This window comes from Symphalangus syndactylus, chromosome 14 (assembly GCF_028878055.3).
Source record: "Symphalangus syndactylus isolate Jambi chromosome 14, NHGRI_mSymSyn1-v2.1_pri, whole genome shotgun sequence".
NCBI classification, from domain to species: Eukaryota; Metazoa; Chordata; class Mammalia; order Primates; family Hylobatidae; genus Symphalangus; species Symphalangus syndactylus.
This window is the reverse complement of record NC_072436.2, coordinates 30,254,817-30,272,252: the sequence shown is the minus strand read 5'-3', so window position 1 is coordinate 30,272,252 and position 17,436 is coordinate 30,254,817. Positions and strand designations below refer to the sequence as shown.

Genomic DNA, 17,436 nt, shown 5'->3' with positions numbered 1-17,436 from the left:
TGAATATTTTTTTTTTAGCTCTGATATACTAGTGAGAACATGCGATATTTGTCTTTCTGTGCCTGGCTTATTCAACTTAATATAATTTCCTCCAGTTCCATCCATGTTGTTGCAAATGGCAAGACTGCATTCCTTTCAATGGCTGAATAATAATCTATTGTGTACATATGCCACATTTTTGTTGTTTTTCATTCACTCGTTGGTGGACACTTGGATTGAGTATATATCTTGGCTATTGTGAATAGTTCTGCAATAAACATGGGAGGGCAGGTATTTCTTCAATATACTAATTTATTTTATTTAGGGCATATACCCAGTGGTGGGATCCCAGTAGCTGGATCATATGACAGTTCTAATTTTAGTTCTCTCAGGAATCTCCATACCGTTCTCCATAGTGGCTGTACTAGTTTACATTCCCACCAACAGCATACGGGGATCTTTCTTTCTTCACATGATCACCGGCATTTGTTATCTTTTTGGATAAAACTGTTTTAACTGGGGCAAGATGATCTCTCATTGCAGTTTTGATTTGTATTTCTCTGATGATTAATGATGTTGAGCATTTTTGCATATACCTGTTGGCCATTTGTATGTTTCCTTTTGAGAAATGTCTATTCATATCTTTTGCCCATTTTAAAATTGGATTATTTGTTTTTATTCCTGAGTTGTTTGAACTCCTTATTTATTCTGGGTATTAATTACTTGTCAGATGGGTAATTTGCAAATATGTTCTCCCATTCTATGGGTTTTCTCTTCAGCTTGTTGACTGTTTTCTTTTCTGTGCAGAAGCTGTTTAACTTGATATAATTCCATTTGGACATGAACTTTGAACCTAGATTTTGGACCTGCATTTTTTCAGTTCCTTAAATATACTTTCCATTGGAACTAGGATTTTATTTGAATAGGTGGTAAGAAGTTACTTTGAAGAAGTGCCTGAAATTGACCTTCTTTGTTTATATGCTGCTTATTTCCACAAATGCTGCTTTGATTCATTTTAACTTGTTCTATCTGGAATAAAGTACATTTGAGATGAAGGTGTTTCTCTGAACTATTTTGCTGACAGATGCTTAATCTGGCTTCATTCACTAAACACCTATTTCTCATTCCAAATGGAACAAAAATTATCAAAATCAGTGCCCTTTAGAATCAGATCAACTCATTTTCTCACTGCTACCGCCAGGTACATTCTGTTTTATGCTCTCAAAAATCCCTATATATCTGTCTTTCAGAGTGCTCATCATTCTGTAATTAATTGTGCTATTATTTCATTAATTTATTAATTATGGTGTACATGTGATAGCCTGATACAAGGTTACAGTGTGTAATGATCAAATCAAGGTAATTGGGGAATCCATAACCTCAAGCATTTATCATTTCTTTGTGTTAGGAACACTTCAGTTTTAATCTTTTAGTTATTTTAAAATAAACAATGAATTACTGTTAACTGTAGTCACCATAATGTTCTACCAAACACTAGATGCTATTCCTTTATGAACTGTGTTTTTGTATCCATCAACCACCCCTTCTTTATCCCCCCCATTTTCTATATAGCAGGTATTAGCAAACTATAGTCAGTTGGCCAAATTTGTCCCATTTTTCTGTTTGTATATGGCTCATAAACTTAGAATAAATTATTCTATTTGTATATGTTTGGAAATAATTAAAAGAAAAGAAAATATTTTGTGACACATGAAATTACGTAAAATTTGAATTTCAATGTCCATAATTAATGTTTAACTAGAACACAAACATGTATATGGACTTATTTATTGCCTATGCTGCTTTCATGTTACAATGGCAGAGTTGAATAATTATGACAAAAATGGCATAGCCCACAGAGCTGTTTACTGTCTGGCTCTATATAGAAGTTTGCCAACCTTTGTTTTAAAAAGTGAAAATAGAGAATATATTTGTCATTATTAGCACTGAATTCAGATTTCAGAGACTCAAAATGTGGCAAATTGCATATCCTGAAATCAACAAAAGACACATTTCCATAAGTAGAGGAATGAATACACAGTTTTAAAAAATACTTATATGAATAAACATTGCATTGTAGTTAAAATGAATAAATTAGAAATATTTATCTCAATGTAGATATATTTTAAAACCTAATATTGAATGAAAAAAAAGTTCCAGAATGTTACATAAAATGTAAATGATACACGTAAAACCTAATATTGAATGAAAAAAAAGTTCCAGAATGTTACATAAAATGTAAATGATACACGTAAAACCTAATATTGAATGAAAAAAAAGTTCCAGAATGTTACATAAAATGTAAATGATACACGTACGTAAATATGTAAATATAAAAGAAAATCATACCATATATAAACTTGTTGATATAGCTATATGATGTAAATGATTAAAAATATAAATTGGCAGCTACCCTCTTTGGGTCCCCTCCCTTTGTATGGGAGCTCTGTTTTCACTCTATTAAATCTTGCAACTGCATTCTTCTGGTCCGTGTTTGTTATGGCTCGAGCTTCACTTGCTGTCCACCACTGCTGTTTGCTGCCGTCGCAGACCCACTGCTGACTCCCATCCCTCAGGATCCAGCAGGGTGTCTGCTGTGCTCCTGATCCAGCAAGGCACCCATTGCTGCTCCTGATTGGGATAAAGGCTTGCCATTGTTCCTGCATGGCAAGTGCCCAGGTTCATCCTAATCGAACTGATCACTAGTCACTGGGTTCCATGGTTCTCTTTCATGACCCAAGGCTTCTAATAGAGCTATAACACTCACTGCATGGCCCAAGATTCCATTCCTCAGAATCTGTGGGGCTAAGAACCCCAGGTCAGAGAACATGAGGCTTGCTATGATCTTGGAAGCAGCCCGCCACCATTTTGGAAGTGGCCCGCCACCATCTTGGGAACTCTGGGAGCAAGGAACCCCTGGTCACATTTTGGTGACCATGAAGAGACCTCCAAAGCAGTGAGTAATAGTGGACCACTTTCGCTTGCTATTCTGCCCTATCCTTCCTTAGAATTGGAGGAAAATACTGGGCACCTGTCGGCCAGTTAAAAATGATTAGCATGGCCACCAGACTTAAAACTCAGGTGTGAGGCTGTCTGGGTAAAGGCTTTCTAACAACCCCCAACCCTTCTGGGTTGGGAGCATTTGTCTGCCTAGAACCAGCTTCTGCTTTCACTTTTCTTGGGGAAGCCAAGGGCCGCCTAGAGGAAGAAAGCTGTCATCCTGAACTCCTGGCATTAGCAGGTTGAGACCATGGCACAGCCCGAAGTCTCTATTCAACAGTTGCCCATGTGTGCACCCCTACCTTTCCTTCTGACCCATACCTCCTATGTCCCGACCACGACTTTCTTGAAAGTGTAGCCCCAAAATTCTCCTTACCTCTGAATGTACATCCTCTGATCCCTGCCTCCTAGGTACTAATGGTTCAGACTTTAATTTCCTCAGCAAGTTGGATCTCCAAAGGGATCTAGGGAAGCTCTACGCTGCATCCTTAGGCATCTAGGCTATAAATGTGGGGAGTCTTGTGTCCCTCGTGTCCCTCCCAATTTAGGCATACCTCTCATGACATGGGCAGTTATGTGGGACCCATTCCCCACCACTCTTGCCAGGAACCTAAGTTTGTAAATGGCTGAAAGAGACAGAGAGACAGAGAGAGAGACAGAGGCAGAGAGGAGAAACAGGCAGAGAGGAGAAAGAGGCAGAAAGGAGAAAGAGGAAGAGAGACAAAGAGGGACTCAAAGAGAGATAGAAATAATAAAAAAAAAAAAGTGGGCCCTATTCCTTTAAAAGCCAGGGTAAATTTAAAACCTATAATTGATCATTGAAGGTCTTCTTTGTGACCTTATAACACTCGAATACTACCTTGTTGTCAGTGTAAACAAAGGTATAGCCTGAAAACAGTGAGACCACTGACAACCCGTAGCCTTCCTATCAAAACGGCGCGGTGGCTCACGCTTGTAATCCCAGCACTTTGGGAGGCCGAGGCAGGTGGATCACAAGGTCAGGAGATCGAGACCACGGTGAAACCCCGTCTCTACTAAAAATACAAAAAATTAGCCGGGCGTGGTGGCGGGCGCCTGTAGTCCCAGCTCCTCGGAGTGGCTGAGGCAGGAGAATGGCGTGAACCCGGGAGGCGGAGCTTGCAGTGAGCCGAGATTGAGCCACTGCACTCCAGCCTGGGTGAAAAAGCAAGACTCCGTCTCAAAAAAAAAAAAAAAATCCTTAACCTAGTAACCCGCGGAGGGCCCAAATGCATTCAATCTGTAGCAGCAACTGCTTAGCTAACAGAAGAAAGTAGAAAAGTAACTTAGAGGAAAACTCACTGTGAGCACACCTCGCCAGTTCAGAATTATTCTAAGTCAAAAAAGCAAAAAGGTAGCTTACTAACTCAAAAATCTTAAAGTATGGGGCTATTCTGTTAGAAAAAGGTAATTTAACACTAACTACTGATAATTCCCTTAACCCAGCAGATTTCCTTACAGGGGATTTAAATCTTAATTACCATACAAAGGTCCGACCTGACCTAGGAGGAACTCCCTTCAGGACAGGAGGATAGATGGTCCCTCCCAGGTGACTGAGGAAAAAAACCACAACGGGTATTCAGTAATTGATAGGGAGACTCCTGTGGAAGCTGAGTTAGAAAAACTGCCTAATCATTGGTCTGCTCAAACATGCAAGCTGTTTGCACTCAGCCAAGCCTTAAACTACTTACAGAATCAAAAAAGACTATCTCAATCCTGACTCAAAAGTTACCTACACCCTCTCTGAAACGAGTTTGCATAAGAACTGTTGTTTATGGGAATGCATCTTGATGGGGCAGCTGGGTTGTTATGAAATACTCAGGAACCCAGCCCAGCTCAAGGACTCACCCCTGAGCACAAAGGCAATGTTGGGCAAGCTGGTTAAAGGACCACTAGAATCCAGCAGCCCGAACCCCTTTCTTTGTGGTCAAGAAAGGCAGTAAAAGGGGTGTAAGACTGCAACATCGGTAAGTGTAACTGGTCCGATAAGCAGAGGTCCATGGGTGGTTACGTGCCCCGGAAAGGAATAAGCATTAGGACCACAGAGGGCACTCTAGGACTAATGTTCTTCAGAAAATGAGTAGGGGTGCTGGCATCCCTATGTTCTTTTTTCTGGTAGCAAACATTTCCCTCAAGGCAAAAACGCCCCCAAGATGTATTCTGGAGAATCGGGACCAATTTGACCCTCAGACACTAAGAAAGAAATGACTTATATTCTTCTGCAGTACTGCCTGGCCACAATATCCTCTTCAAGGGGGAGAAACGTGGCCTCCTGAGGGAAGTATAAATTATGATACTATCTTACAGCTAGACCTCTTTTGTAGAAAAGAAGGCAAATGGAGTGAAATGCCATATGTACAAACTTTCTTTTCATTAAGAGACAACTCGCAATTATGTAAAAAGTGTGATTTATGCCCTACAGGAAGCCCTCAGAGTGTACCTCCCCACCCCAGCGTCCCCCCTACTTCTTCTCCAACTAATAAGGACCCCCCTTCAACCCAAACAGTCCAAAAGGAGATAGACAAAAGGGTAAACAATGAATCAAAGAGTGCCAATATTCTCCGATTATGCCCCCTCCAAGCAGTGGGAGGAGAATTCAGCCCAGCCAGAGTACATGTACTATTTTCTCTCTCAGACTTAAAGCAAATTAAAATAGACCTAGGTAAATTCTCAGCTAACCCTGATGGCTATATTGATGTTTTACAAGGGTTAGGACAATCCTTTGATCTGACATGGAGCGATATAATGTTACTGTTAAATCAGACACTAACCCCAAATGAGAGAAGTGCTGCCATAACTGCAGCCCGAGAGTTTGGCGATCTCTGATACCTCAGTCAGGTCAATTATAGGATGACAACAGAGGAAAGAGAACGATTCCCCACAGGCCAGCAGGCAGTTCCCAGTGTGGACCCTCATAGGGACACAGAATCAGAACATGGAGATTGGTGTGGCAGACATTTGCTAACTTGCATGCTAGAAGGACTAAGGGAAACTATGAAGAAGCCTATGAATTATTCAATGATGTCCACTATAACAAAGGGAAAGGAAGAAAATCCTACTGCCTTTCTTGAAAGACCAAGGGAGGCATTGAGGAAGCAAACCTGTCTGTCACCTGACTCTGTTGAAGGCCAACTAATCTTAAAGTATAAGTTTATCACTCAGTCAGCTGCAGACATTAGAAAAAAACTTCAAAAGTCAGCCTTAGGCCTGGAGCAAAACTTAGAAACCCTACTGAACTTGGCAACGTCGGTTTTTTATAATAGAGATCAGGAGGAGCAGGCAGCATGGGACAAACAGGATTAAAAAAAAGAGGCCACCGCTTTAGTCATGGCCCTCAGGCAAGTGGACTTTGGAGGCTCTGGAAAAGGGGAAAGCTGAGCAAATCGGGTGCCGAATAGGGCTTGCTTCCAGTGTGGTCTACAAGGACACTTTAAAAAAGATTATCCAAGTAGAAATAAGCCACCCCCTCGTCCATGCCCATTATATCAAGGGAATCACTGGAAGGCCCACGGCCCCAGGGGATGAAGGTCCTCTGAGTCAGAAGCCACTAACCAGATGATCCAACAGCAGGACTGAGGGTTCCTGGGGCAAGCGCCAGCCCATGCCATCACCCTCATAGAACCCCGGGTATGCTTGACCTTTGAGGGCCAGGAGGTTAACTGTCTCCTGGACACTCACGTGGCCTTCTCAGTCTTACTCTTCTGTCCTGGACAACTGTCCTCCAGATCTGTCGCTATCCGAGGGGTCCTAGGACAGCCAGTCACTAGATACTTTTCCTAGCCACTAAGTTGTGACTGGGGAAGTTTACTCTTTTCACATGCTTTTCTAATTATGCCTGAAAGCCCCACTCCCTTGTTAGGGAGAGAAATTCTAGCAAAAGCAATGGCCATTATACATCTGAACATAGGAGAAGGAACACCTGTTTGTTGTCCCCTGCTTGAGGAAGGAATTAATCCTGAAGTCTGGGCAACAGAAGGACAGTATGGACGAGCAAAGAATGCCATCCTGTTCAAGTTAAACTAAAGGATTCCACCTCCTTTCCCTACCAAAGGCAGTACCCCTTAGACCCAAGGCCCAACAAGGACTCCAAAAGATTGTTAAGGACCTAAAAGCCTAGTAAAACCATGCAATAGCCCCTGCAATATTCCAATTTTAGGAGTACAGAAACCCAATGGACAGTGGAGGCTAGTGCAAGATCTCAGGATTATCAATTAGGCTGTTGTTCCTCTATATCCAGCTGTACCTAACCCTTATACTCTGCTTTCCCAAATACCAGAGGAAGCAGAGTGGTTTACAGTCCTGGACCTTAAGGATGCCTTTTTCTGCATCCCTGTACATCCTGACTCTCAATTCTTGTTTGCCTTTGAAGATCCTTCTAACCCAGTGTCTCAACTCACCTGGACTATTTTACCCCAGGGGTTCAGGGATAGCCTCCATCTATCTGGCCATGCATTAGCCCAAGACTTGAGCCAGTTCTCATGCCTGGACAGTCTTGTCCTTCGGTACATGGATGATTTACTTTTAGCCACCCGTTCAGAAACCTTGTGCCATCAAGCCACCCAAGCGCTCTTCAATTTCCTCCCTACCTGTGGCTACAAGGTTTCCAAACCAAAGGCTCAGCTCTGCTCACAGCAGGTTAAATACTTAGGGCTAAAGTTATCCAAAGGCACCAGGGCCCTCAGTGAGAAACATATCCAGCCTATACTGGCTAATCCTCATCCCAACACCCTAAGCAACTAAGAGAGTTCCTTGGCATAACAGGTTTCTGCCAAATATGGATTCCCAGGTACAGTGAAATAGCCAGACCACTATATACACTAATTAAGGAAACTCAGAAAGCCAATACCCGTTTATTAAGATGGACACCTGAAGCACAAGCAGCTTTCCAGGCTCTAAAGAAGGCCCTAACCCAAGTTCCAGTGTTAAGCTTGCCAAAGGTGCAAGACTTTTCTTTAAATGTCACAGAAAAAAACAGGAATAGCTCTAGGAGTCCTTACACAGGTCTGAGGGACGAGCTTGCCACCTGTGGCATACCTGAGTAAGGAAATTGATGTAGTGGCAAAGGGTTGGCCTCATTGTTTACGGGTAGTGGCGGCAGTAGCAGTCTTAGTATCTGAAGCAGTTAAAATAATACAGGGAAAAGATCTTACTGTGTGGACATCTCATGATGTGAATGGCATACTCACTGCTAAAGGAGGCTTGTGGCTGTCAGACAACCATTTACTTAAATATCAGGCTGTATTACTTGAAGGGCCTGTGCTGCGACTGCACACCTGTGCAACTCTTAACCCAGCCACATTTCTTCCAGACACTGAAGAAAAGATAGAAGATAACTGTCAACAAGTAAGTGCTCAAACCTACCCCGCTCAAGGGGACTTTTTGGAGGTTCCCTTGACTGATCCTGACCTTAACTTGTATACTTATGGAAGTTCCTTTGTAGAAAAAGGACTTTGAAAAGTGGGGTATGCAGTGGCCAGTGATAATGGAATACCTGAAAGTAATCCCCTCACTCCAGGAACCAGTGCTCAGCTGGCAGAACTAATAGCTCTCACTCGGGCACTAGAATTAGGAGAAGGAAAAAGGGTAAATATATATATAGACTCTAAGTATGCTTACCTAGTCCTCCATGCCCATGCAGCAATATGGAGAGAAAGGGAATTCCTAACTTCTGAGGGAACACCTATCAAACATCAGGAAGCCATTAGGAGATTATTATTGGCTGTACAGAAACCTAAAGAGGTGGCAGTCTTACACTGCTAGGGTCATCAGAAAAGAAAGGAAAGGGAAATAGAAGGGAACCACCAAGCAGATATTGAAGCCAAAAGAGCTGCAAAACAGGACCCTCCATTAGAAATGCTTATAGAGGGACCCCTAGTGTGGGGTAACCCCCTCCAGGAAACCATGCCCCAGTACTCAGCAGGATAAATAGAATGGGGAACCTCATGAGGACATACTTTCCTCCCTTGAGGATGGCTAGCCACCGAAGAAGGAAAAATACTTTTGCCTGCAGCTAACCAATGGAAATTACTTAAAACCCTTCACCAAAACTTTCCCTTAGGCATTGATGGCACCCATCAGATGGCCAAATTATTATTTACTGGACCAGGCCTTTTCAAAACTATCAAGCAGATAGTCAGGGCCTGTGAAGTGTGCCAAAGAAATAATCTCCTGCACTGCAGGCCACACATTTCAATCCCTGTATCTTTAACCTCCTTGTTAAGTTTGTCTCTTCTGGAATCGAAGCTGTAAAACGACAAATGGTTCTTCAAATGGAGTCCCAGATGCAGTCCAAGACTAAGATCTACTGCGGACCCCTGGACCGGCCTGCTAGCCCATGCTCCAATGTTAATGACATTGAAGGCACCCCTCCCAAGGAAATCTCAACTGCACAACCCCTACTACACCCAGTTCAGCAGGAAGCAGTTAGAGCAGTCATTGGCCAACCTCCCCAACAGCACTTGGGTTTTGCTGTTGAGAGGGGGGACTGAGAGCAGGACTAGCTGGATTTCCTAGGCTGACTAAGAATCTCTAAGCCTAGCTGGGAAGGTGACCGCATCCACCTTTAAACATGGGGCTTGCTACTTAGTTCACAACCGACCAATCAAGTAGTAAAGAGAGCTAACTAAAATGCTAATTAGGCAAAAACAGGAGATAAACAAATAGCCAATCATCTATCACCTGAGAGCACAGCGTGAGGGACAGTGATCAGGATATAAACCCAGTCATTTGAGCCAGCAATAGCTACCCTCTTTGGGTCCCCTCCCTTTGTATGGGAGCTCTGTTTACACTCTATTAAATCTTGCAACTGCAAAAAAAAAATACATATATATATATACATTATATATATATATATATAGGAAAAATAATTATAAAACTGGTAATGGAGAAGCATGGAAATAAGTGGGACTGAGGAATAACATAAATGGACTACTATTGTATTATTTATCATTTTATTAATATTAATTTGATTGTATTACTTCTTTTTGCTTCATTTCTCTAAAAAATAAAGCTAAAAAAGATGGCAAGATATTATCACTGTAGATTCTAGATTGTCAGTCTATACTTGTTTGTTAAATGTTTTCTGTATGATAAAGATAATTTATTACAAAAAGAAAAGCAACATGACTATGGAATTATTTCTTATTTTTATTTTTATTTGCTACCACGAGAGATGTGAACTCTGATACATTGTGAAAAGTTCAGATCTGCAAAGTTATCACCCACAAGCTGTTTGAGTATGATTTATGGTAATTAATTGAAAATATTGTCTTAATTTTTTCCCAAATGAACATTTTGTATTATGACTAGCTTATTCTAAAAGAAAAATCAATAAAAAGCAATAGCCTTTTTAAAATACCCAAATAGATAACATTAGAAGAGCAAACATGATATGAACAGGGAATGCTTCCAAGATCAATGTGAAAATTTGAAACCAAATAAATATTAACACAGTTTTCTGATAAAAAGTATTGCCTCCAATAACTGCACAGGTCATATGATAGTTACTGTTCATGGCTTAAGTATAATTGACCAAATTTCAGTAGCTATGTTATCAGTTTTCCAGTTCTTTGATGTTAATAACTTCCCTCATTGGCCTCAGGGACTTTGAAGTTTTGTCCCTTTTTCCTGTTTTATAGTTGCTCAGCACCTAATCTTATCCCTTTCCCAATTCTTCTGACAGTCGTAGGATAAGATGAAAGGACCAAAGTGGCATTCTGGACATCTGGTTAATATATCTCAAAGGGGTGCACTTTAGTGATAGATCTCCAGTGAGATACAGTTCAAGGCTATTTTTGACATGGGCCCTGCTGAGCCATCTTCCAGGAAACCTCTACATTTTACCATCCTTGAAACAAATATATTAGACTCCTGCAGAGAGATCATTTTTCACTTGTATAATTCTAAGAATGACTACCAAGTCTTACGTGCAAATATCTGATTCAGAAGATAATAGGGATAAAAGTACAAATTGGATATATTTTGGTAAAGGAAGCGCCTTAAAACTCAGCCTTGGTTACATCAAGAATAAGAATTCCTGTGTCATCCCTAAGAAGTAGATTTTTATATAACTCAAAACCAGCTCAAGAAATACAATATTTAAACAAACTTCTCAGTGCTTGCTTAATAAGCATTGTTACGAAGAACAATGAAAAATAAAACAAAAACAACTCAACTTTAGTGAGTTTAGTGAGTGTCATTGCAAACAAAATTTCACATTACACTTAGGGATTTTATAACCTTAAGGCTTATTACAAAGGTCACATTATTTCAATTAAGAAATAAAAGTGAGTTTTAATAATAAACTGTCAGCCTTTCAAATCTTCTCTCCTAGCTATATTGAAATATACAACATATTGTTGTTAACTATAGTCACCCTAGGTACTATCAAAAGCTAGAACATATTCCTTCTATCTAGCTGTATGTTTGTACGATGAACCAAACTCTTTTCATCTCCCCTCACCCGTCTCAGCCTCTAGTAACTATTCTACCCTCTGGTTACCTTCTACCCCTACCTCCATGTGTTTACATATTGTTGTATAAATTTTGTGGAAAAAAATCCTTTTTAACAAAATAATCTGCTGGCTATATTTCTTCTCATATTATTTGAGAAATTGCATTGAATTTTGGTTACTGAATTTTGAGGATGTGAATTAAGGATGAGCTACATCTCATGACCTCGTCACTGATCTCTACTATAAACATCTGCATACAAGCTGGCATATTACAACAATAGCGTGAGAGTCAGGGTCTGTAGAAATTCCCAGCCTAACTTTTTCCTGGACTGGCCAAACTGAACCTGAACCAGTGTATAGGCAACGTAGTATGCTTGTCAGAGGCACCAAACTGCTAACTCAAAAATAAACGTGACTAAAAGAACTTTTGTCAGTATACCCACATGAAGCTGACCATTTGCCCAGTAAGAATGCAATGAAAAGGGCTTTTAATGTAGAGCCAAATGGCAGTCCAGCAAGGAAGCTCATGAGCAACCTACAAGTAGTGAGCATTTCGATGTAATAGAGACTTACATGCAATTCAGAATTATGTTTACAACATCATAAAACAAAAATTTAGAGATAGGCTCTCACTCTGTTGCCTAAGCTGGAGTGCAGTGGCATGATCATAACTTACTGCAGCCTTGAACTCCTGGGTTCAACTGAAGGTCCTCCTACCTCAGCCTGCTGAGTAGCTAGGACCACAAGCACACATCACCACAACTGGCTTACATTAAAATATAAATTGTAGAGATAGGGTCTTACTGTGTTGCCCAGGCTGGTCTTGAACTCCTTGCTTCAGTTGATCCTCCCACCTTAGCCTCTCAAAGTGCTGGGATTATAGACCTGAGCCACAGCACCTGGCCAACTGACCTATGATTTTACACAATGGTTGCTCTTCCCTTCTTTAACTATTATTCATTCTTATTTGATCCTCATTATTTGACTGTAGTCCTTCTTATGTCTTGTGTTCCTTCATTACCTCTTATTCTATCACATTGTCATTGTCATTCTCCACTGGGGAAGTTCTTTCTTGCTGAAGACTGGAAAGACAAGTCCATTCACCTGATTTTCTGTAAGATTTTGGCTCATCTAGTGACTTGTCAGACAATTCTGAAGTTGCATCAAAATTAGCTATCATGCTTGCATAATGGCCCTGAACCCTCACTCCTATTCTTAGCTTCAGTACCATCTATGTCCTCAACTGTCTATGATACTTATAATTCCTGTAAATCTTCACTTAACACCTAACATTGATTTAATCTTACTAGGCAAGGTAATAAGAAATACATAGGTTTGCCTCCAGAAGTGGGTTCTTAAGAAACCCACCAGAGGAACTCCTTTTTCAGATGTCCACATTAGAAGATTTCATATCACATTTGGTGCCACAGGCCTTTGACAAGCAGGATGCAGAGGAAAAAGCAAACTTCACCTCTTCCTAGGGAAAGTGTTGGCCTGCCAACAGGAAAGAGGCAACATCTGGGAAAATCCCTAGTCTTTTCCAGGAAGAGTCCATGCCAACCCCACCCCATGACCCCTGTCCTGCCTACTCATTGTCACTCTTCACTCCAATGTCCCTCCCCCAGATCCTTTTATAAAATCCCACTTTTTCCTGACCAGAAAAACCATACCATATCCCACCAGAGAGGTAAGAGGGAGCTGAGAGAAGATGAGACCCAGGGAGGAGCTACTGCACATGATACAGGAGAATACATGGGAGGGTCCCTTCCTCAGGGAGCACAGGAACTCTGAGACTCAGCAAGGGTGTCCTGGGAGGGCTCAGGGATGGGAGAGTACACAGATTCACAACTCATTCAGAACTGTAGAAGATGATGGATGTGACCAAGATCACTTTAGACCTAGGGGACTAGAGAAGGAAAAAGACATGAGGCAGTAGGGTATCTGTGTGTTCTCCCACTGACTATGCTTTCTTCAGTGACCCCTGATTGCCTCCCCAAGTCGCAGACACTATGCTGCCTCCCATGGCCCTGCCCAGCGTATCTTGGATGCTGCTTTCCTGCCTCATGCTCCTGTCTCGGGTTCAAGGTGAGATTGCTCTGCCTCTAGCACTGGGTTCCCTATGAATCCTCAGAGCCAACAAGAGGAGGAAGGCTCCTGTGTGTCATGTGAGGTAATGACGTGGTGTCTAATGAACCTGCCTGCAGTTATTGCACCATCACTCCTTCCTTCAGGTTAACTTGCAGTGGGAGGCTCCACGGTGGTCCACTCACAATGGAATGAGATGGCTTCCATTTAGTCAGTGGACTCTAATATACACTGGTGGGAAAGCAGACTCTAATATACACTGGAGGGTCAGTAATGAGATGTGGGGAGGGACAATGATTGGAGGACCCAATGTAGAGACAGCCCAGAATGAGGAGAGTACTGAATGGTTGAATAAGGGGAAAGGGTAATAAGAGACTAGATGGTGTTCCATTTACTAGGGCTATTTTGAAATAAAGAATTTCTGAAAACCTAAGGGAAGACAAAGGGGTGTCAGGAATGTGGTCTTCCTCCCCAAGGACAGGCCTAGGTATTCCCCAAGGTCATCTCCCACCCAACCCCCACTCTTCATTTTACCCTCCCCCCTCTTCTTCCACCTCAGGTGAAGAACCCCAGAGGGAACTGCCCTCTCCACGGATCCGCTGTCCCAAAGGCTCCAAGGCCTATGGCTCCCACTGCTATGCCTTGTTTTTGTCACCAAAATCCTGGACAGATGCAGATGTGAGTGGTTAGATGTGGGGTTGGAGGTGACAGGTCTCAGGGGGAGGAGGGTCTCCATTCAGGAGAGTTCCTTGGGAATAAGGATGAACACGCTTATCTTTCACATAGTCCTCCTCCCACCTACCTTTGCCCTGTGCTCCCCCAGCAGGTCTCAGGCTCCCTCTCATTCTCTTTGTCCCCCTCAAAGCTGGCCTGCCAGAAGCAGCCCTCTGGAAACCTGGTGTCTGTGCTCAGTGGGGCTGAGGGATCCTTCGTGTCCTCCCCTACTCATACGTCTGGATTGGGCTCCATGACTCCACACAGGTGCAAGTATATCCTCCCCTCTCTGTTACCTCTCAAGGTGCTATTGTTGCCCAGGCCCACTCCCTGTCCCCTGTGCCTGCCCAGGAAGTACTTCAGGGAGCATTGGATCTCAGATTCTGGGGAATATTTGGGGGGAAAGGGAAGGCCATGAAGCATCTGAAGATCTGAGTTCTGTGGAGGTCTCTATCTTTCAGATAAAATCAATCTGCCTTCCTCAGGCATATTACATAATTCTCATATGAGGCTGGGTTAATAATTCTCTGAGCTGCATGGAGTCTTTGCCTACTATTCTGAAGGAACCCTTAATGAAGATAGGATCAATTTTTGCCCCCATACAGAACTGACATTACCTTTGAGGTTCACAAGCTAATCACAAATGCTACACCAATTATTGTTCTGCAAGTAACATATTACCTTGAGTGGTTCCAAAGGTCTTGTGTTTATTGGCTGGAATTTTCCAATAGCAATGAGGAGTCAAGGAAGAGGTTCCTACTCACCGGCAGCATCTAGAATAGCAGACCAAATTTCCTCATGCTGGGGAGCAAATCAGGTGTTGCAGCTAAGGGGCCATGCAAGAAGAGCTGCAATGGCCATTCCCTTCACCTGGCTACCTCCTCTACTCTACAGGGCACCGAGCCCAGTGGAGATGGTTGGGAGTGGAGTAGCAGTGATGTGATGAATTACTTTGCATGGGAGAGAAATCCCTCCACTGTCTCAAGCCCCGGCTACTGTGTGAGCCTGTCGAGAAGCATAGGTAAGAAACAGAGGAGCTGCCTCTTCCCAGTGTTTTCCATCTCATCCCCCATTCCTGGGTCTGACCTTCAGGAAATCTTCCAGAGCTAGAAAATACAATGTTAGTGTGTCTTCTCTCATCTCCTCTCTTCTCCACTTTCTTTGAATCTCTCTCCCGGATTGGGACACTGGTGAAGGTGAGGGAGAGGCTTTAACTTGTAGGCTAAAACCTGGGATGCCTCTTCATTGGATTCACAAGCTTCCTCAGCCCCATTCCATTTATGTCTTCTGTCTCTCCAGCATTTCTGAAGTGGAAAGATTACAACTGTAATGTGAGGTTACCCTATGTCTGCAAGTTCACTGACTAGGGCAGGAGGGAAGTCAGCAGCCTGTGTTTGGTGTGCAACTCATCACGGGCACGAGACCAGTGTGAGGACTCACCCTGGAAGAGAATATTCGCTTAACTCCCCCAACCTGACCACCTCATTCTTATCTTCCTTCTGTTTCTTCCTCCCCACTATCATTTCAGTCTCTTCATTTTGTCATATGGCCTAAGGCTTTAAAGAGCAATAATAAAATTTTTAGTCTGCACTTCTTTGTCTTGTATGTGCCAGTGTCATAGCCATACTCTGAGAAGGACAAAGTGGTCGAGGGGAGGAAATTTTGTGGGTCTTGCTTCTTCCCTATTCACCCAGGCCTCTGGGGAAAATGATGAACTGTGCATCCCTACCAGTGTGTTATGATGGGGGCGTGGATCCTGCTCATGTAGGATTTGTGTTGTGGAGAGATGAGGACATTTCTTTCCCACATACTTACTGCCCTCCCATTCCCATAGCCCAAACCTGACAATGTGACATGAACAGATTTAGGAGGCTCTGATGGTGCTTAGAATAGTACTTCTCAGAGAATGGCATCAGCAGGATGGTAGATAGGACTTTCCAGCTCTTGAACCTTCACAGAAACATTCATTTGAACTACTACCATTAAAATGGAAATACCTTCACAAGAGCTAATAAGTCCAAGTGAGTGATTAAAGCATCTGAATGTTGCAAAAAATAAGAAAAGATGCATCGAAGAGTGTAGAAGGAACACTTTTACATTATTTATATCACCCCTCCGTCAATCTCAGTAAGCACAGCATGGAGATACATTCCCTCAACTTGGGGAAAGAGAGTGAAGTAAGCACATGAGTTTTCCACGGACCCCAACACTAGGTTTGCCTCAGTAAGACCCAGTGGCCTCTGACTCCAGGCAGGCACCCTTGGACTTAGACTCCAGGCTGCCTTGATGCCAGGCCAGGCTCTGTGGCCCCAGGCTCCAGGTCAGCCCCCATGACTGCAGCCTCCAGTCTTGCCCAGAAGACACAGGCTCTAGACACACACAGCATCATGCTTTTCCCCATAGCTCCAGACCACAGGCCAGTGCCCACTGACAAAAACTCTAAGCCCACCTCAAGGACAAGCTAGCACTTGCAGCCACAGACTTCAGGGTGACCCCTGAAATCCTAGACATCAGGACTGCCCATGTGGACCTGCCCTTCAGACCCACCACAGCTCCAGGATAGCTCCCACAGCTACAACTCCAGGCCAGCACTTGCAGACCCCAGCTCCAGACTGGCACTCACAGTCGCAGGATACAGTCCTGTCAAATCCCAAACCCTCCCTAAGCCTTTAGGTCCATCTGAGCACAAAGCCCTGATGCTAGGCCAGCCTCTGTGGCCTCTGTCACTAGGCCAGCCCCCACAGACACAAGCTCTGGATCTTCCCAGTTCCAGGAGAGCCTCTGTGGACTCGGTACTAGTCTGGCCTCATACTCCAGCAGACCCAGGATCAAGCCTCATTACAGTAGACCTTAGCACCAGGCCAGCCCCCACTGACTTAGGCTCCAGCCTTAACCTCATGGATCCAGTCTCCAGACTTACCCCAGAGGCAAGTTGACATTCATGGTCCCAGGCTATAGGCCACCCCCACTAACCCTGGCTCCATACCAGCCCCTGTAGTTCCAGGTACCAGCCCAGTATGCACAGACTCAAACTCCAGACCTGTCCTAGAGACTCAAATACCACATCTGTCCTAGTGCCTGACTAACCCATGAAGACATGAGTTCAAGGCCTGCTTTAGAGCCAGATTGGTCTCCAGGACCTAGGATTTAGTCTGGCTCCTGTGATTAGAGGCTTCAGGCCTGCCCT

The 17,436-nt window shown here is 43.2% G+C and overlaps 1 protein-coding gene and 1 pseudogene across 1 annotated transcript; both read left to right on the top strand.

The window, feature by feature from the left end:
- The first annotated feature begins 5,073 nt into the window (after positions 1-5,073).
- Positions 5,074-6,300, top strand: LOC129462934 (uncharacterized; annotated as a pseudogene).
- Positions 6,301-13,459: 7,159 nt separating this feature from the next.
- Positions 13,460-15,616, top strand: LOC129462555 (regenerating islet-derived protein 3-alpha-like). The gene is given in 6 exon segments (XM_055242644.1): positions 13,460-13,535; positions 14,095-14,213; positions 14,401-14,473; positions 14,476-14,516; positions 15,144-15,270; positions 15,549-15,616. Coding segments are annotated over 6 exon segments (504 nt in total).
- The last annotated feature ends 1,820 nt before the right edge of the window (positions 15,617-17,436 follow it).